General features: G+C 36.8%; 1 protein-coding gene across 1 annotated transcript; it reads left to right on the forward strand.

Moving 5' to 3' along the window:
• The first annotated feature begins 497 nt into the window (after positions 1-497).
• Positions 498-2,103, forward strand: LOC131314624 (serine/threonine-protein kinase UCN-like). The gene has a single exon (XM_058343409.1). The coding sequence runs from the start codon at positions 637-639 to the stop codon at positions 1,831-1,833; it is 1,197 nt and encodes a 398-aa protein (XP_058199392.1). The 5' UTR covers positions 498-636; the 3' UTR covers positions 1,834-2,103.
• Positions 2,104-21,947: the final 19,844 nt, after the last annotated feature.

Raw genomic sequence — 21,947 nt, forward strand, 5'->3', positions numbered from 1 at the left:
TAGGAGTTTTTTTTTTTCCAATGAAAAAGTCTAGTTACACCAAATTTTTGAAATCGTATTTTATACTCTATAGAAGTGTGGAAGTATAAAATGCAATGTTAGTAGAATTGCTCGTTGTTTATTTGAGGAGACATACACGACCTATATAGCTTACTCTCCCCGCACTTGTATTTATGAAATATAAAATACGGTTACTGTGTTCGGTTGCTAATTTTGTTTTAATTTTATTTTTAATCATTACCTTATATATTTCTTCAATCATCACCCTATATCTCCAATTATTAATTTCATTTTTTTTTCTATCTTTTTTCAATCATTACTTTATTTCTTTCTACACCTATTACCAAAACTAAACTAAATTAAACTATCAACCAAATAAAGCCGGTGTAAACATCCTTGCTCGTCTTTTATCCCAGGACGACGAGGATGAGGAAATATGGGTACGTATACATAACCAAGCTTTTTACTCTTCGTCTCCCCTACCAAATAAACAACACAGAATCTACGCCAAAAACAACAAAAGTAATTTACCTGGCAAAAAAATGTATAAAACCCAAAAGCCAAAACCTCAACACCACACTTCCCCCACTTCCTTCCTCTCTCTCTCTCTCTCTCAAAATCTCTCTCTCTAAAAGTATGGAGGAGATGGAGCTGGACAACCTCAGAGCCATCAAAGTACTCGGAAAAGGCGCCATGGGCACAGTCCTCCTCGTCCACGACAGCTCGCGCGACCCCTCCGCCCTCTCCCCCTTCGCACTCAAAGTCGTCGACAAATCCACCCTCATCAGCTCCAAACCCGACTCCGACCGCCGTGCCCGCTGGGAACTCTCCGTCCTGACCCGACTAACCGGCCCGAACGCCCACCCGTTCCTCCCTACCCTCCTCGGATCCTTCGACACCCACGACTTCCTCGCCTGGGCAGTCCCTTACTGCCCCGGCGGGGACCTCAACGTCCTCCGTTACAAACAAAACGACCACGTTTTCTCGCAAGCCGTCATCCGTTTTTACCTGGCCGAGATCGTCTGCGCCCTCGACCACCTCCACACGATGGGGATCGCGTACCGCGACCTCAAGCCGGAGAACGTCTTGATCCAGTCGTCCGGTCACGTTACCCTCACGGACTTCGACTTGTCCCGTAGCCTCAACAAGAGGACGGTTAAGCCCTTGGTCGTGGACCCCATGGAATTGGAAACCACTCGCCGGAGACATCGCCGGAATCTGACGAGGTTTTTGCCGGCGACGGCGGGGGACGAGAGGAAGGGGCTGAAGAAGGCGAAGAGCGCCAGGGTCTCGCCGGTGAGTCGACGGAGGGTCAGCTTTTCGAACGGCGAGAGGTCGAACTCGTTTGTCGGAACGGAAGAGTACGTATCGCCGGAGGTTGTGAAAGGCGACGGCCATGAATTCGCCGTCGACTGGTGGGCCCTGGGTGTCCTGACGTACGAGATGCTCTACGGGACGACGCCGTTCAAGGGGAAGAACAGAAAGGAGACGTTCCGCAACGTCGTCGTGAAACAGCCCGAGTTCATCGGGAAACGGACGGCGCTGATGGATTTGATCGAACGGCTGCTGGTGAAGGATCCCACGAAGAGATTGGGGTATAGCGAAGGAGCGTGTGAGATTAAACGACACGAGTTTTTCCGCGGGGTCCAGTGGGATTTACTAACGGAGGTGTTACGGCCGCCGTTTATTCCGTCATGGGAAGAGGAAGACGTAACGGGAAAGGTAACGGTTGACGTTAGGGAATATTTTGCTAGATTGGCGGCACCGGTGGTCCCGTCGACATCGCCGTCGTTAGATGAGTGTCGGCGTGATGTTTCGTTTACGGAGTTCTGACACACGTGTAAGATTATTATTATTATTTTTTTTGGATTTGGTTTTGGTGTAATTTAGTTGTGTACAGAGGGGAATAATGGCATAACGTGATAAATGGGAGTTAGCTAGACAATATTAATGGGTGGTATTATTTGTGTAATTATGCTCTGATTAAATTATGGAGTGGGGGACCTGCTGTGGGCCTGGTGTAATTTTTGTATTAGCACCATACTGGCCCCAAAAATTAAAAATAAAAATGAAATGATTAATGCATTTAAAATGTAAATTCTATGACGAGTGTGTTACAAATTTGTAATTTCTAATATTCGCTCGGTATAATTTTTAGTAAGCATTGCCTAATAGGCCAAATAAAATGAATTGTTCAGATTACGATTCTTAGTCTGTGATGGAACGTTGACGAGCAGACCGACCGCTCAGTCCTTAGATTAGGGTCGTCTTTTTGTTTCAAAATAAACATAGAGAAAAAGGTTTGTAAAAAGACGCTTCCAAATCATAGCACCTCATTATGGCAATACAGTTGCTTCAATTGTTGGGGTTTAATTTAAGTTTACTGAGATGTTAATTTTGAACACAATAATTTGATGGTATTATTGATTTATTAATGGTGAGGAAGAGAATTATTTCTTGCTTTTCTTGTAGTCAATTACAAAGGAGGTGTGGGCCTAAAAAGCAACGAATTTTAATTACCGCCCTAGATGACACATTAACTCTCACAATATTTAATTTTTTTTCTACAAAGGCATAACTTTAATTTATGCCTCGAAGGAGCGAATGTTTGTTGGACAGGTTCAACTGCTTTATTGATTTTCTTTTCTTGAATATTTAAAAATAAACTATTTTTTGTCATAAAAGGGGTATTCAAAAGACAATATAAGGAAAAAAAAGATTATTTTTTTTGTAAAATTAGAAAAACAAATAAAAATATTATGAGAGTTACGTCATTATCGACAACTAAGTAAGGTCGTCCAACAACATCTAAAAATTTAATTGACGTAAGAGAATTAATTTTTTTTGTGTACGGTTCCTGCTACTATTTTTTTTTTCTACCTAACTTTTCTCTGCAAAGTGTGAAGCTTAAGATTCTAGCAATTAAGGCTTTTAATACTGGGTAGCTAGAAATCGACAAGCAAGTTGGTCGGATAATATATGTGGATGCATGAATGTAAATTTTTAGAAATTGGTGTCACAAACCATTCTATAAAAAAAAACCTATTCATATGCAATCCGGTGGTGAAGTCGATTTCTATTTCTTTATATTTGCACACACTAGAGTCAAACACAATCATTAACGGGCGGTCTTGTTGTGACTTTTTGCGAGCCCTTTTCAAGTTAATCTCTTTTGTCAATTTCTCGAACTCTCTTCACAGTCCAAATTGTTTATTTGTAAAACTTATCGAGAATATTTACCATGCGAAAAAATCATATCGATCATCTATCTTACAACATGTCACGAATAAAACACATGATCGTAACAAATTCATCTTAAGCAAATATAGATTGACACATTCAATAAGAAGAAATCATCTTACGTATCAAGAAATTAATATAAACAGGGGCATTAAAAAGTAGATTAAAAAAAATGAAATTAACCTGGAAAACACCACCGTGCGAATAATATTCCAGAATCTTTACAACCTCAGAATATTATCTGTTCACGTGTGGGTGCACCATTAAATGCCAACTCCCATCGGAATATATTAATGGCTACAAAATTCTTAAAAAAAAAGAAAGAAAAGCTGTTAGTGCGTCCATGTGCCATGGTGTTCTCTGGTTAATTAATTAACCTAAAAAATGGGCCCACTTGTCTCCTGGTTTTGAGATCACAGATATTAATCCTCATTCAGTGTATTTATAAATTTTCCACTTGTGGAGTAGTAGTAATAGTATTTTTAGTTTAAAAGTCGTGGCTTTAATAATTAGGAGACAAAACTGTCTAAAATTGCGGGCTAAGTTGGAGCTACTATACCTAACCTTTTTAGTAGTAGTACTTAGCACTGCGTTTGGGTAGAGGATTATGGGAAAACTGCGGGACCCATAAAAGCTGAGTCCAACCAAATGACCCGGGAACCTTGTAGTGCACCCAGCGGCACAGGCTTCGGTGCACCATAAATACATATGGACATCGATTTGGGTATTATAAGATTAGTCTCACGTTATTTGGATATGAAACAGGGGATACGAGGAGTATATAAAAACATATATTTGGATTGGGTTTTTATTGCAGGTGTTCATACAATACTTTAGGAGAACCACTTCTAGTGAATTTGGTTGCTCATCTCTCTTCTCTAGTGGTGACCAGGGTTCGAGTTCCATGGGAATGGGGAGCGGAGCTTTGGGGGCCAAGGTTATGGATAGCCTCTGAACGGGACTGTGTTTACTCTAACACCGCCACTAATCCCCGCTGATATATAAATATTGAAAAATAAAATAAAATACAATACTCCAGCTTGTTGCATTAGCATGTGAATATAGTATTATGTACGTGGGAGATTTTATATATGTGGTCCTATTAGCAAAAACAGAGAAGCACCTCAAAAGCTGTGTTCATCCTTGTTTATCGTGGTTGAGCCGTCGCCAATAGCCAGATGGGTTTTTTTTCTTTCCCTCAAAAATTATATTATCCACCTCGAGATGGAATTAGCGACCCGGGGACCTGCTGATGTTGGCCTCATCCGGACCGTCTATTCACCTCGATTGAAAAACTGAGATTTGTTATATCAAGATGAAATTTGAACCGTCTGTTATCGAACATGAACGACTTGGATGGGGCCAAAACCCACGCTGGACCGCAAGGTCCTCCATTTCATCAATTTAGACGGATTGCGTCTTTATTGGGTCATTAGCCTATTTAAAACCCATTTATAGTTAGATAAATAGTACCCCAACTCGACCCATTTATAAAGACTGGAAATTCAACCATCCATTTAGTTAGATAAATTTGCGGACGGTATTATTGATCATCCAAAATTTATTAGGTGCACGTAAGTTGAAATGAAGATATTAGTTATCAAAGAATTTGCGTAAAACTCCATCAATCTAGCTAATTAAAAGGATGGGCATATGGTAACATTACATTGGGGAAACAAATAATTCTAGCTACTTTTTATGTCAAAATTTAATTAAAACTTTCCACTACACTATTTTCTATGGTCAAGTGCACTTTTAGATATAGTTATATACATATATTTAGAGGTAATATATACATACTCTCATCAATCTTCACGATCCCCCCACTAGTTGTGATTATAGAATTTCTCAAATGTGAAGTCCACTTTGTATAAAGAGGCACTTTTACTCTTGGGGACTGCACTGCAACTTACTTTTACGGCAAAGTGGATGAAAAAGGTGAAACTTTCGGACGGAGTCTTCCCACCCCCACATTTGTAGCCAATTAATTCTGTGAAAAAGTAGTAGCAAGTAATTCTCTTTGTAGGGTTCTTCATTCTCATGAGATTACCTTGCTTTACCAATTTGACGGGGCGAAATTCACGAAAAGACTAGTTAGCGTACTAATCCAAACGAGATAAACAACTCGTCGCAACGAGCAATTCTTGCGCACAAGAAAGAAAGAGAAAATCTCTGTAATATTATTGATAAAAGTTTAAAAGTCTAATAATTGAATAGGTTACAGCCCTTTTTATAAGACCCTAACCCTAGAAATCCTACTGTAAAAGAAATAATAAATCATGCCAAAACAAGCGGCATTAAATAAAATATATTTCCTAATTAATTATAATAAAATCTTAATTCTTGTAGACCAAGAATCCTAATAAAAGCAAAAATCAAAATCAAACCGAATACGGAAAGTTAATAATTCTAACCTAAACGAAAATATTCCTAGTCAAATTCTTATTGTAAAACAATAAAAATAAAATACAAAAATTCTCCATTTTTGTCCTACATCAGTCTCCTTTTCTTCAAAAGAACTCGTCCTCGAGTTCTCATTAGAAACTTGCCACCTTCCACTCCAAAGAAATAGATATTTGGAATACTTCAACCTCTTGTTCGTCTTCCAAAAATCATTTAAAGAAAAGTATTTATGCAATGATCTTTTCTCTTCGTACTTCATCTTGTTAACAAGATGTATTAGATGAATATTCGGAACCCAATCAAATTGTTGCACACCAAGAAAATCGACAAAAGTAGATTCAAAAGATTCAGCCAACGATCATGTCGAAGAATACATTCATGGAAAGGATTCAAAACATGATTGCGGGCAAAGCAGAATTAATGATGCTAATTTTGTCGATTTTCTTGGTGTGCAACAATTTGATTGGGTTCCGAACATTCGTCTAATACATCTTGTTAACAAGATGAAGTACGAAGAGAAAAGATCATTGCATAAATACTTTTCTTTAATAGATATTTGGAATACTTCAACCTCTTGTTCGTCTTTCAAAAATCATTTAAAGAAAAGTATTTATGCAATGATCTTTTCTCTTCGTACTTCATCTTGTTAACAAGATGTATTAGACGAATGTTCGGAACCCAATCAAATTGTTGCACACCAAGAAAATCGACAAAATTAGCATCATTAATTCTGCTTTGCCCGCAATCATGTTTTGAATCCTTTCCATGAATGTATTCTTCGACATGATCGTTGGCTGAATCTTTTGAATCTACTTTTTCGGACACCAATTTACTTTTGTCAATGTCGCTAACCAAAATCTCCTCATTGACACTAATATTAGTATCAACCACCTCCAATGGACAATTATTTTGGTCATCAACAACTTGATCACCAAAATCGATACCATTTTTTTTATTATCAACTTCAATTATAGTTTCCTCTTTTTCGCTAATACCAAGGTCAAATTTCTCTTTACCGTCAGCTTCAATGTGCCCACAATGACTGCATTCAACATCGGCCTCCACTGTTTCTTCGATGTTGGGCTCAACAAATATCACATCCTCTAGTTCAACTCGATCTCCTTCCTCTTCTGCGATCTCATATCCATCATAATAGCTGGAACGTGAGGAATCTGAGATTGAAAGATTTTTATCGGTTTGTTGACACTTTGAGTGACCCGAACCCAACAGTCTCAGTGATGTGTCCCTCGAGTTTTCAGTAGCCGCAACGGTATAATTTTTATTACTTGAAAAAGAATAAGACAACCCAAGATTATCTCGGGACAATCGCTTGGACTCAAGATTTCTTTGATACTCTTCATATAACATCTAACCATGATGCGATTGAAGAAATCTATCACTCATCAATCGTCTCATCCTGAGCCATGTCTTGACTGGTTGTTTATACTGGCGCTCCCGATTATATTGCAATTGCTTCCACCATCTAGAAGCATAGCCTTGTAATTTACAAGTCACGTATCTAACTTCTTTTTCTTCCGGAATTTCCATATACTCAAGAAACTTATCAACTTTACGAAACCAATAAATTAAATTCTCAGGATGGCAATACCCATTAAAACTAGGAATTATTGGTTGTATCTGAAAAGTTGAAAAGTCGTCATCTGTGCGGTAAAACCCTTCAAACCTTGAATGTCGCTTATTCGACTGATATCCATAATAATCCTCAAATAACTCGTCTTTAGATTCATCATCACTATCAAGTTGATAATAAGAATATCTTCCAGAGACGTTTTGATTAATAGGTTGGTTGCGGGCAAATCCCTCAACGCTGTTCCTATCAACTTTGCGTTTAACAGATTGACCATGGGCAAATCCCTTAGTGCGAGTCCTGTTAAATACTTCACCACGACGAACGTCAATGGGTGTGTCTTCAACTTTGTTTGGTGCCATCGAACCAGGTAAAGCCTTGCTCTGATACCACTTGACGCGGCGGAATTCACGAAGAGACTAGTTAGCGTACTAATCCAAACGAGATAAACAACTCGTCGCAACGAGCAATTCTTGCGAACAAGAAAGAAAGAGAAAATCTCTGTAATATTATTGATAAAAGTTTAAAAGTCTAATAATTGAATAGGTTACAGCCCTTTTTATAAGACCCTAACCCTAGAAATCCTACTGTAAAAGAAATAATAAATCATGCCAAAACAAGCGGCATTAAATAAAATATATTTCCTAATTAATTATAATAAAATCTTAATTCTTGTAGACCAAGAATCCTAATAAAGGCAAAAATCAAAATCAAACCGAATACGGAAAGTTAATAATTCTAACCTAAACGAAAATATTCCTAGTCAAATTCTTATTGTAAAACAATAAAAATAAAATACAAAAATTCTCCATTTTTGTCTACATCACAATTTCATGTCAATGTACTGCTTAAGTGTTTGGTTCAATAACAATTCCTCGTCTGTTTGGTTGGTAAATCTTCAAGACCCTTAGGTTCGACTCTCATTACGAGCGAAAAATTCTTAGTTTTATTAATCAATTTTTCGATCATTAACTTCAAAACTCTGAGATTAATCAAAGTGCGTGCAACTGCAAGCTAGTTCAACATCCAATTGTCCAAGAAAAAAATCTTCACCATCAAGCCCATTATCCAATACCTTTTGCATACAGCCAAACATGAACATCACTATACTAACAAAAAAATTAAGGCCTCGAGCAATTCCAAGGAGATGTCTATGTCTCCATTCTAAAACTAAGTCTCGGGGAGGAGTATTTGCCCACGAGGTCTGATTGATGAAGGATTCAAAGGTGTCTATGAAAGTATTTTTATCGGAATTTTTTTAGATTTCTCTTATCGAGATGAACTCAGAATAACAAAGAAAAAATCATGAAAAGTAATCCAAAACAAAGCTAGCCAATAAAAGCCACCTAAGAAAACTTTGTTACAACAAAATTGCAAAGGTGTGTTCAACCACTGTAACTTCTGTAAGGGGTAGTAATTTGTAGCATTGCAAGGGTTGAAGTGTAAAAATATGGAAAAAAAAAAAAACCAGAGAGAGTGGGGGCAGGCCTGGTGTTTGGCAGCAAGTGAGTGCTTCAAGTAATCCCAAAACTGGAAAACAGTTTTCCCACAAACTAGTACAACAAGGGATTACCGAATCGTGTTCTTTCTGTCGGCCGAACCCCGGCGACGTGTCCATTTTCTCCCGTGACTCTCAGTACAATTGTGGTCCCTATTAGAGTACTAGAAGCCAAACAGTCCCTCTGTTGTCCCCTACCATAGCCGGGCTGGCTCCTATACTACAGTAGTTGTTAAGATAAGAGAAAGCTCATCTGATTGATCATGGGATGGGTGGTCCTGAAGAATCCAACACAAAAAAACAATCCAATTCTTCCTCTTGACTGTTGCTTTCCAGTTTTCCTGGCTTCCGATTCAGTCAGTTCTGGGCATCTGGTGGGCTCACCCACCACTATTATGGCGATGATCGGTGCGTGCCGTTCAAAGTTCAAAAGAGTGCACGGATGAAATTATTGATGCACGGAATTAATTTGATGAGACGACAATCGCTCTGAACATACCACGGAGTGTAATGTAGTTAATGGGAGTTTTTTTAGTTTAGGTATGTACTGATCCGTGCGTGCGTAAGGGTGATCAATACGTTGAGAAGAAACGGGTCAGTTCAAATTACGTTTTTTTGTTCACTTTCTCTATATATAAAATATACGTTGCTTACGTTGGATAGATGATTTTCTCTACCTCCTCGTTTGATTCGTGGATTAGGCACATGGGATAGGACTAATTGAGTCTAATCCTACATTATCCATGTTTGGTTTCCGAAATGGCTATTGAGATCAATAATTCTAGTATTAATTGGAGTATCTCTTTTATGCGGAGTACTATATAATCCTAGATCGGAGGTGGGAATGAGGAGAGCGAGTGAGAAACTCATTTAAATATGTAGGTATGAAAAAAAAAAAAAATACCCTCAAATGTTCCATAGTCCTGCAAAATTACAAAAATACACTAGAAAATTACCAAAATTCACGCATCAGTGAAATATGGGATTGGAAAGAACTAGTATCGAGACAAGTAGTCCAGGGACTACTAATACTAAGACTGTTAATCTCGTCTATTCCGATCTGCGACTCAAACAACGTGTACGGGTCTAAAAAAGAATGGTTGGATCCTTTATTCACGAGGTAGGTCAACCAATGTCTAAAACTGAACCCCATTGGATGCTAGCAAATAGGAGATGACCTTGGATTTTCCTTCCCTTTTCCTAGCCATAAAACCCATTCCTTTCCAAAACTGACTATCTAGATTCTAGACCAATGGTTTCAAAATGTCTCTCACTTTTGCCCCTCTAATTTATACTCTCTTTTTTTGTGGTACTTCGGAAATACATCTAATATTATACGGAGTATAGAGGATCCTTACGATTTTTGATTTTTGCAGCCCCCTTTTTTCCCCCTCGTTGTCAAAGAAACCCCTATAGTTTACCCCTTGAATATCCCATTATATGTATTTCAAGATTCCGAATTCGTTTGAAACTAATTAGTGAAGATATTTTGAGATTTTATTTTGGAAAATTTCAAATATATAGTTAATTGCTTGATTAGTAAAAAGGAAAAAAGTTTTGGATCCCGGATTTTCTTACAGGGTTCGTTAGGGTTAATAATGTCGGTACACATAAATAAAGGTTAACAATAGCAGTATGGGGTTTACTTTGGGTACAGATTGTGAAAACCTAACGGGTTTATTTTTCTCTGTTGAAACGTGTGTTGGGGCGACCAACATAATTGACTCTCTTTGGATGTGACCATAGTGGAGCCGCCCCGCCCCGCCCCGAAATGTCCGAATTTGAGCCATAGCAAACCCGTCCGAAAAGAAAATATGTGTTCATCGCCACTTTGGAAAACCCATCACCAAAACCACACCAAAATACGTACAAGTAGACACGAGGCTCTCACAATCCAACCATGCATCTAGTTCGAAGTCAACTCGAACTCGGGACGAATAAGAGAGGGAGGACCACCATGGTAAACCTAATGGTCTTCTCTGTAAAAAAAATTGAAAGTGATAGGCACGTGCAATGCTGAATGGAAGCATAATTAATTAAAGACACTTTGGATTATTCAATGGGCAAGTGGAAGGCTAGCTAAAGCATGCATCGTCCTTCTGGAATGGAATATGAGCTATGATATCCCTGCCAAGTAAATCCAAACAGAGAAAACAACAAAGCAAAGCAAATTCAATTCGAAGCCCACGAACAAAAACAAAAGAGGGCATCTCTATCGCGCATATCATGCAAAATCGCAGGGATAGGAACAATTAAGGAACCCTTTAACATGAGCCTGTCCCCTTTGTCTTCAACATGTGATGGAATTTTAATTTGTCAATGAGCTTTTCTTGCCGACTTTGGCTGTATTTGGATTGTGAATTTATAGAGACACACAGTGCCTGCCCGGCCCAACATTTGGGTTGCCCGAACCCGATCTCATGCTTGGTTGTCCACTTAATACTCCCTCCGTCCCACTTTGTTTCGTCTGTTTCCTTTTTGGAACATCTCAAAAAATTGTCTATATTTCACAATTTATTATGTTTTTTATGATTTCGAAAACTTTGTTTAATAAAATAAATTGAGATCTATCAAATAAGATCCATATTGAATATATAAAATATTATAGATTGTGAGATATAGACAATTTTTTAGGACGTCCAAAAAAAGAAACAGGCGGAACAAAGTGGGACAGAGGGAGTATTAAGTTACAAAAAATAGAAAGACGTACAAGTCAAAAAATTTCAATTTCAATTTTACATTTTGCTTTTAACTAGCTTGAATATTACATCAAAATCAAAATATAAGCCCGGTTATATTGCTTTATGATTACCATGATCTGATTCAAAGTAAACAACTTTTCCTTGCATTTCTTGAAACAACTTCTTTAATTAAGTCATCGTACTTGAACTTAATCATGTACTCATTTTTAATTGAGATCACAGCGAATATATTTAATCTCTCATGTGACATGAATGTTCGAATGTAAGTTTCTACCTACTTCAATTAAGAAAAACTATTCTCCATCTAAGCAACTGTAAGAGGAATATTCAACTATATTCGATAAGCAACCACATACCATTTGAAAACTACCATCTTCCCAATAAAATCTTATAATCACACAATAGAAAAACACATCTGAACAAAATTTGAACAACTTAATTACATTAACTCTCAAAAAATTAAAGATGTAAAAATCCTTTTTAGCAAAACATCCCACTAAGGTTAAAATTAAATGAGTAAGATTTATCAATATAGACACTACAACGTCTATATGAGGTATTGTAATCAAAAGAAATATGAAAGAAAAATAGTTTGACCAAAACATAAAAAAAATTATTACAAGGTTTAATAAACCCTTTAACTTTAAGTAGTAGAAATCACATGAAAAAATTAAATGAAAAGAAGTAGTAATATATAGTAGGAGGCTTAAGCAAATTTTTTTTTAAAAAATGTCTTATGGAAAGACAAAGATGAAGGGAACCCCTTGGAAGGATAAAAAATAGGAAAGGAGGCTAGCTGGAAAGTACTCAAAACTGCCCATTTTCAATGGAAATACATGGCACTAGGCCGAAGACTCTATCTGTTTTTTATGCGCTAACTTTTATATTTATTACATATTTCATGGTTTTTTTTTTTTTTGGTTGTCCCATGTTAGGGGTTACCCAAGCTCGGAAGCTTGTTAGGCTCACCCGGAGCCGGCCCTGCAGACACAAGAGGTAGAAATAATTAAGATGAGGAGATTATAGAGCAAAGGAGACAACTTTACTTCCTTGGCTTATATTCCTATCATTTTTTTTTCTTCTCTTTATTCATTTCTCTGCAGATTTATGATTGAAACAGAATCCTAAGTTTCTGCTAGAGGATAATATTTTTCCCATTTATTGGGGGGGAAATCTGGGAAGGATCTAGCTAGGATGTGTTTGTTTTGTCTTTTTCTTTTGCTCCAATTGTTAATAGAGCCTTATTGAGAATATAAATAGTAAAATTGTTCATCTCCCTACCTAACATTTTTTTTTTTTGATCGGCCTCCCTGCCTAACCTAACAATTTAAGCCAAGTTAGCCAAATTTTGGGTTGAATTCAAAGTTTCTAGCTATATGGTATCCAAGCATTGAGGATGGGGCAAATGCGCATCTCCTTGCAAAGCTGCTTCGAGCACCAAAAGGCATTTGGCCCAACGACATCAGGGGTGTATTTAGGTTCCAGGAGAAAGGAGATTTGGAGTTCATCTCCTCTCCCAAGGTGCTAATCTAACTTACCAGCAATACTGATTTTCGCTGATTAAAAAAAAAAAAGAAGCTGCTTCGAGCATGACCACCAGTTCCGCGTAAAAATTTTGCACACTAGAGGAACCATATTGAGAATACAAAATATTAAAATTGCTTCATTTTCTTCCAGCCGGCTTAGATTCTGTGGTAGATCTAGATTTTCTTTAGCCGTAAGGAGATAGCTAGGAAGTTGTATTTGTAGCAATCAGACTCAAACTCGTACATTATGGTAACAGAGCACGCACCCTCAACCACCAGACCAATCCCTTTGTCTTTAGTTAGCGCGTGTTTAGATCAAGGATTTCTCAAGGAAAATATATATGGAAAAGAAAAAAGTACTATGTAGACCATAAGGAAGTGAAAAAATGTACACTGCATTTTTTATGTTCTTTTATCTTACTGTAGTAAATTTCTCCACCAGTTGAATATTTCAAATATGTACAATATTAGTGAAACTATTTCAGATCAACGATGATATGTTCTGAAATTAACACTTCGATCAGAATAGATTCAATGGCCACCATACATGATGAATCATATTAGTAAGCAGATGCCTTTCCCAAAGTAGAAAAGGTTGAGGTTGACCAGATGGCTCCATAGATTGAGGTTCTATCAATTAGGGCTCTCTTTCGTGTTACTAGAAGTTGTATATATATACATATTAAAAGACCCACTCCACTCCCTTTTTAGTATTCTATAATTAGAACTAATTTGTGCATGAATTAAAATCAAGAAATTATAAAAGGTTGTGTTCAATAATAGAATTTCAGTCAAAAAGGTACACTTGGAAAGAGTATATCCCCGGCCTTAAATATAAGGAGTAGATTTGAAAACTCCGATAAAGTAGTGTTTTTGAATAAACAGAATCCTGATCCCCTTATGTGATGGTGATTCACCGGTATTCATTTGAAAGAATTATATTACTTGCCAGGAATAGCAGACAATGATTGTACCGAGCCTTTATTGAAGTGATTAACTTAGACTTTGGTTGGTCATGAAATGAAAGATCACTTAATAACACGAGAGACCTCGATTTCCATTCGTTGTCAATTGATTATGGATAGAACATAAAATCTCCATATTGTAATATTAAAGTAGATTAACTACCCAATGACAAACCCCAAAAAATATATATAGCTACCCTTACATACACCCCAAGAAAATAGCTTACGTAGCAGACCTGAAATTTGATTGCACGAGAGGGAGGTTGTTAGAGATAGCATCACATTTATTTCGGTATAAAATAAGAAAGGAACACTCCACTTATTGCCAATTATTTTTGGATCTAATAAAAAACAATTCCACAAACGACTCAAATTATCACTTAAAACCATGTATAAGTCTCATTCGGCTTATACGAGGGATGTCACGTGAGAGGATCCGTCTAAACAATCCACAACCACAAGCAATTGCATTTCCTTAAGGGCTTGTGCATCTTTGGGCTGTTGAACCAAAAAAGTACCTATTGGGCCGAACACCTAAGAATAGATGGATTTTCTGTAATAAAAAACAGAACAAATTATAGAAAAATTGTTTCCAAATCTATTTTTAATAACCAGTTTGATAAATATTGTAGTAGCAAACTAATTGTAAGAGAAAATATTGAAACAGTTGTGTAAATTGTTATAAAAAAAGGTAATGTTTTCAAATTTTGCTAATATTATTTTTTTCCCAAAACATTAAAAAAAAAAAAAAAAAACATCTGTACTGAAAATTCGATTGGGGCCTGTGGCAGTGAGCTAGGCCCATTGTATACCCAGCCCAAACACCAGATTTAGTTTCGAACTTGATTGGAGAAGTCAACAGATCGATTACACACTGGATTTGAAAAAAATAATAATAATTTACAAACACCAAAAGGCAATAGATTTCCTTACAATAAACAAGAATGAATCAAAACTAGCAAATCTAAGACACGAGCTACATCGAATAGAACACCAGGCTAACAAGCTCAAAGACACATTGGCGAAGCAAACCAATACCAGGTGTTGACATAAAAGTCCCGTCCGCGCCTAAATAGTAAAGGATCCTAAGGGAACCCAGCTCAAACCATGGACAGGTAGCAGGGAGGAAATCATCAATTGGAAACAGAAACCGATGTAGATAGAGAATTTGAGTGTCACTTTTTTTTCTTTTTTCTTTTTTTCTTTTTCAAAATCTCGTTTTGCTCGGACGAGTTCGTACCTCAACTAGTCGCTAGAGCACCAATCTGAGTGTCCCACACAGAGTAGGGATTTCTAGTTCCAGCATTGAGAAAGAAGTACATCGTCTTCATATTTCTGCATCAGAATCTTGAAAACTTTTTGAAACTAGCTTGGTTGATGACAACCTCCTGGGCTGGGCTGCCATATCGTATTAAATTGAGCTACAACTGGAGTGGAAAGAGACATGCATGGAAGGCCATGCTCTATTAGCATGTGTACTACTATCAGTCAGGATATATATCTATATATGTTTTTAAGAAAAAAATTACCCACTAATTTGGTTGAGTTAACGATGTATCTAATGTGATTAGTTAAAAGAAAACGATAAGAACAATCGCAAATTTTAACTGTGGACCCTATTAGGCTACTACGGTAAGTTGGTAACCAATCGGGTACGAGAATACGCTATATCTACCTACCAACCAAAATCAAACTCTTAACTCTAAAGGGTTGGCCTAAGCCTGAGACTTAGGAATTTGTTCCTCCTAAAGTTTTAAATTCGAAACTAATTCTCTGGTGTTATCTACCCTATGGGAGTCAGTCCATATATATAGAGTTTTTTTTTTAAATTAATTCTTTTAATGGAGACCATGAGCAAATTTTTTTGGTTATATGACAGATGTGATCAAGAACATAGATCATAGACTTGGATTAAGTTTTGAGGGTAAATTCTATCCACCAGTGGTGGAAATCATGGGATTTCCACCACCGCCTATGGCCCCCATAAAACTATTTTTGTTATAATCTGAACGGTTCATTTTGTAGGATAAGTAGAGTAGTATGTCCATGAAAAAAATCAACTTGATTGGATATCGATGGATTTATCAAAACTTAAATTTTTGTTTACAGAATGAACGGTCATAGATTTTGAAGTTAAACTATTGATTTTGAAGTTAAACTATTCATGACTGTCCATTTCCTAAATCGAAATTCAATTTTTAATATATCTATTGATGTCCGATCAAGCTCATTTTTAGCGTGGATATACTATTCTGCGGCTGTTACAAGATGAACGGTTCATATTATAACAAAAAAATGCCCGGTGGAGCCCGTAACGGGCAATGGTGAAAAACCAACCAAAGGTTTCCACCACAGGTGGAAAGAATTTTATCTCTTAAGTTTTTGCTGATTCTTTTAACTTCCATGTTTATTTTATCTGTCATTTTTTTTTTAATCTACCGCTATGTGTTTTTCGAATTTTTTTTTTTTGGAGCTTATGCGAGAGTACTAGTAAAAATTACTCCCTCCGTCCGGATTAAATAGTCATTTTTTGGAGTTCGTGCCATTTTTCAATCGATTATATCTTCCAATTTATAATGTTTTACATAATTTCGAAAATATTATATTTTAAAACTAATTGAGATTTATCAAACAAGATCCATACTTGATATGAAATTCATTACGGATTCAAATGTATATTCCATTTCTTATAAAACTAAGAACAATCAAATCCGGATAGGGGAGTAATTGAAAAGAAAATAGAATTAAGAACAATCAAATCCAGACAGGGGAGTAGTTGAAAAGAAAATCATGAACTAACCATAAAGGAAAGAGGAAAAAGTAAGACTTGTATACTCCTCCAACAATGTTTCTGAAAAAGATAGTGGTGTACCTTTTATGCCACTATAGCCTTAGGCTCCATTCCGGAACTTAAAAAAGGTCCTTATTTTTTAAGAAGGCAATTTCAAGCTCAAAAATTATGGATTTATTGAAATCTAAAAATATGCATTATGGATCTTATTTGAAAGATCTCGATGAGATGTTTTATATGATGCAAAAAAAATTAAAAGAATATTTTTCATTTACATTATTTTTTAGTTTGAAAATGTGAAATAAGCTGCTTTTTTTTTAAGAAGGTTTCTGGAACGGGGTATAACACGTCTCTCTCTCTCCCTCTCCCTCTCCCTCTCCCTCTCTCGAAACCATAGCTGTCACAAATATCTTTTTTCTCCATTTCCCTCCCTCCTAGGGTTTTACACTCTTGTACGGCGGTGGAAGGAGAAAGTCATTATATAATTTTGTTTTTATTTCGTTTTCCTCAGTCTCTTTAGATTAACGACTTGTCGTAATTAACGACTTGTCGTAATTTGTGACAGTTTTGTCTATTGTTAGTTTCGTCATTGGACGAATATTTTGTTTACGGATTGGATTCTTTCAGATATGATGTTGCTCCACAATAATATATGTACCAACAGTGCTCTTACCCTACATGATATCTTGGCGGAGCAACTCATGGTGCCTTGTCAGATTTGTAGTTTTGAAGTTCATTGGTGAGTTCATATTTGGTTGGAGTCCATTTGATTATCTGGGTATTTATTGTCTTTTATCTTCGACTAGCACTTATCTCTTTTGAAACTGCTAATTCTAGGTATGAATATATAGCAGATTGTGAGTGTCGCAGTTTGCGCCTGACTCAACGTCTGGGTCGGGGTAAAAGACAATCAACTGCCTTGTGTTTTTCTCGTTTACGATAATTAGATGATTAGTTCGTTTTACCGAAGATATTTGTAATAAACTCTGTTATGTAAGTGTCGTTGGGCTATTGTTAATAAATCTTTTCCATTTTGTGAAAGAAAAAACTAATTAACACTTGTTTTGTCACCACCGAGATAACAATTACTAATAATGAATGGTACAAGGCAAGCCCGAATCCGTCAAGTTCCTCCCATGATGCAATTGTTTTTTATGGGACGTAAAATAGAATTTTATCAGGACATTCTAATTTAATTTTTGGAGTCTTATTTTATAGATTTTGATGCATTTATTATTTATGCAAAATTTATCTTGATCAAAAATCGGTATCCGTCTAAACGAACTACTAGTATTTTAATCAGAGAAATAGATGGTTAGAATCTTACACTTTATTTTTCTTCAGACAAATAAGATCGGGTAAATGATGGCCAAGGACGCCTTTTGATAATTAATACCCGTCAATAATATTTTTCAACATTAATAAATATTCTCAGCATATCTTTGACGAATATTAATTATTAAAATACGTTCTGGACCGTCATTTTTCCAAAAGATCAGATACGTCTTTGTCGATCAGTATCTTATCGTACAGGTTTTCGGTGCGGACAATAAAGACAAATAAGATTAGATAGGTTTTGTCGGTCAATATCTAAATGTACTGGTTTTCGGTATGGACGATAAAGAAATCGTGGGTCTTGAAAAAATGAACAGCTCAAAAATTAATTAGAACCGTGATAGACTTTTATTCTGCATGACGTGATAAACTAAAATGAAGTATGTATCCAGATTGTTGGGGGGAAATTCATTGACGCCCATAAAATAGCACAAACAAAAATTAGGTGACTACACAAGCATTACGTACGTGACACAAAAAATTACTATGTGGTACATGGTAACAAAATACTGAAAATAGGGATGTACCCGGTGGGAGTAGTACTCCACAAGGTCTGAGGTTTGATTCTCCATCGATTAGTCCCTTGAAGTAAATAGGGGGTCGTGACTGCTGCGGCCGCACTAACTTCCCTGGAAGGTTTGGGTTGCGTAGTCGGATCCATTTAGTAGCCTGATTATAGGACTGTTCCTCTGTTACCCCCCTCCCCTCCCAAAAACAAAAAAATGAAGAAAAGGGGTGTGTGTCGTAGTATTTGTCTTGAGAGGAGAGAGAGTGGTGGGGTGAGAGGAGAGAGGGGGTTTCAATTTGAACCGTCCGACACACTTTTAGACAGCCCGGATGTATTGCTCGGGCACCACGTAGGCATGGCCACCTGATACCCACCCGACACCCAAAAATTTCTCCAGTTTTGATTGGCATTTGCTTTGTGTCTTCTGACCGAAATTGGCGTTGCCGAAAGTAGTTTTTTTTAATATCTTTTGGCCCCACTTTTACATTTTCTTTTGTAAACAAACAGGACCTCTAAGTTTTTTAATTGCTGTTAAGACCTCTAAGTTAGGCAAAGAAGATTTCCGCAACAAATTCCAACGAAAGTAAGAATTTATTAAAGAAAAAACAAGAACAAGAATAGAAGTTGCTTAATTATAACTTCTTTGATGTGGAAAGTTGGATAATCAGGAGCATCCACTTGACCAAGTCTTTTACTAATGATTCTTTAATCCGCATTTCCTTGTCTGGTTATTATTCTATTTAGCAAAAGAAAAAAAAAACTTTCAACTTTTATTTGAAACTTTTGTAAGACTTCTTTTGTTAGCTAGTACTTATTTGCAAAACTTCAGAAGGACAAAATAGTAAAGAATTCACCGACTTATTGAACAGTACCGGTTCTGAGCAAAGACGAGCAAGTTTTTTGCCGAGGTCCACCAAAAATTTGTGTCTAGTCCGTTAAATAGGCAAACTTAACTAGGCTAATTTCAACAAGTACATCAACTAATTATTTGAACTTTAATGCTTTTGAATTTGATTCATGTTTTTATAATTTTGTTGTCACAGAAATATAAAGGACCTCGATCAACATCATTTCCCACAAGATGGTACAACCCCTAGACACGAAAGGGTATCTGAATTTTATTTTTATTTTTTGGTCTAAAACATTGCGAAATTGAATTCAAATTCGAAAGAGAGCATAAGAGATTTCGATCGCCCTGTCTACCAAGTACGATGATTCCAAGTTTTAAACATTTACCTACGTAAAGAAACATCACTTGATATAGGTAATTACTCATACGAAATGATGTTCACTTATTTCCTAAAAAACTTATATTGTGGAACCCTCGTTAATTATCAAGCCAATAGACTAAGCGCTACATTGCCAGGATATGATGGTCCTGCTATTTATGATATGAACATTGTCATGTTTATTCCAACTAGCCAATCCAACTCAACTTAGACATGCCTCTCTCTCTCTCTCTCTCTCTCTCTCTCTCTCTGGTGGTTGAGTGTCCACTTCAATGAAGAAACCTTCTCCATTATTTAAAAGATGTAGCTTCCTTTTCAGCAAGGCTACAATTGCTAGCAAATCAAAATCAGATTTGTCGTAACTTCATTAGCAATACCGTGAGCTGTTTACTAAGGTTGATTGATTGTCTATTTGTCTCTCAGTTTCATTCAACAGTACAACCTTTTCCGAAGATTCATGAGGAAAAGGTTCCTTTATGGTACTATATATATAGGCATAACAAAGGTTCAATTAAACACTATATAAATTACAAATTAAAAGAAACTCCGAAAGAACAAAAGTCTTTGTCTTGAAAATATATCATCCGTATGTTAGGAATCCAACTCCACGATTCAACCCACTACACTCTTACGAATCTTGGAAACGAACAGAAACAAAAAGACATGAATATGTGTGAAGTATCTAAATGTAAGGAAAAACTACGGAACCACACTAGTGTGCTATAATTGAAAAATATAATGGAGTACAAGTCTTCTCTCTTTCCCTCTAAAAACTGTATTCTTTTGCCTCCTCTCTGTCTGGTACTCTTTTAACCTTAATTACAATACAACTGTGTTATATAATCGGACCTCGGAAATAGTCGAAATTGCCGCTGGCGAAAGTAAAAATATCATTACCCGCCATCGATGTTTGCCCTTGCCATCTTTACCGTTGAAAATATAGAAAAATTGATTCATTATTCTGACAGAAACAAAAAAGGGAAAAGGAAAAAGGGTTGTGGAGTTTGAACCTAATTAGTCACAAATAGTAACTCACTGCGCATGCATAAGTGGGAGCACGAGCACGAGCACGAGTATGAAGGCATTCTTGAAATACATTCCAAACTAAAAAAATCCGGGAGACAAATGATGGAGAGTACAAACGCAGTGCAAGAAATTAAGAGCGGAACGTATGATATTTTGAAAAATTATGTGACTAAAGTATGAACAGAACGCCATATTGTTTAGTACTGTATTATTTCTATGTTTTTTGTTTTTTAAATAAAAAAGCGTGAACTGAATTTTCTCCTACTAACCCCAACTAGCTAGAGAAATCAAAAGTGTGTGACCTTTCCACCTTCGGAGCTTCCCCCCTTTCCCGCACCGCACATCAACAAAATGCCGGGAAAATCTCGCTTTTTTTCCTTCGCACGAAACAAATATAACAGAAAAAGCCCTAACGGCTCCCCTTTTCCTCTGGAATCCCCATGTCGATATGGTGCGACGAGCAAAGAGAAAGAAAACATCAAATGCCGTTCTACTCTCTCTCTCTCTCTCTCTCTCTCTCTCTCTCTCTCTCTCCTAACCAGAGATAAGGACGGCCCATCCGTGATTCTTCTCTGTCCCTTTCTCTCTCTGTCCCTCTCCCTCTCTCTCTCTCTCTCTCTCTCTCTCTCTCTCTCTCTCTCTCTCTCTCTCTCTACACCTACCGTGTACATACTTGAAGTATAAAATACTACTACTATCTCAATTATGTGTGGAGGAGGCAATTCTGCACGTTCATTCTTGCCGTTTATACTTTTATAATTCATTCCCCTTCTTTGTCTTCAATTGTCAAGTTCTTCACGGATTGCTATATCGTTATACTCTCTTTCTTTGTATCTATCTATGGATATGGATAGGGAATATACACGTCATTCTCTTCTTTGAACAACTCAAGCTATTTTTCTTGCTTCTATTTGAGCTCATTTGTCCAGTCTCACTTCTCATTCACTGAATTTTAGGGCTTACTTTTTCACCGCCTCTTTCTTCTTTCCCCATCATTCTAGATGTATACGTGTGTGTAATTACATAGTTTTTTTTTTTCCACCTAAGTGACATAATGCGCGAGCGTCAAAGAGCGAGAGAGGATTGTGAGCAAGAGTGAAGAGTCCTGCTGAAGGATTACGTGACTAAGGGTCATT

The sequence above is a fragment of the Rhododendron vialii genome, chromosome 13a, assembly GCF_030253575.1.
Source record: "Rhododendron vialii isolate Sample 1 chromosome 13a, ASM3025357v1".
Classification (NCBI taxonomy): domain Eukaryota; kingdom Viridiplantae; phylum Streptophyta; class Magnoliopsida; order Ericales; family Ericaceae; genus Rhododendron; species Rhododendron vialii.

Excerpts from the sequence above, each read along its gene's own strand:
- LOC131314624 (XM_058343409.1), top strand. The coding sequence starts at position 637 with ATGGAGGAGATGGAGCTGGACAACCTCAGAGCCATCAAAGTACTCGGA.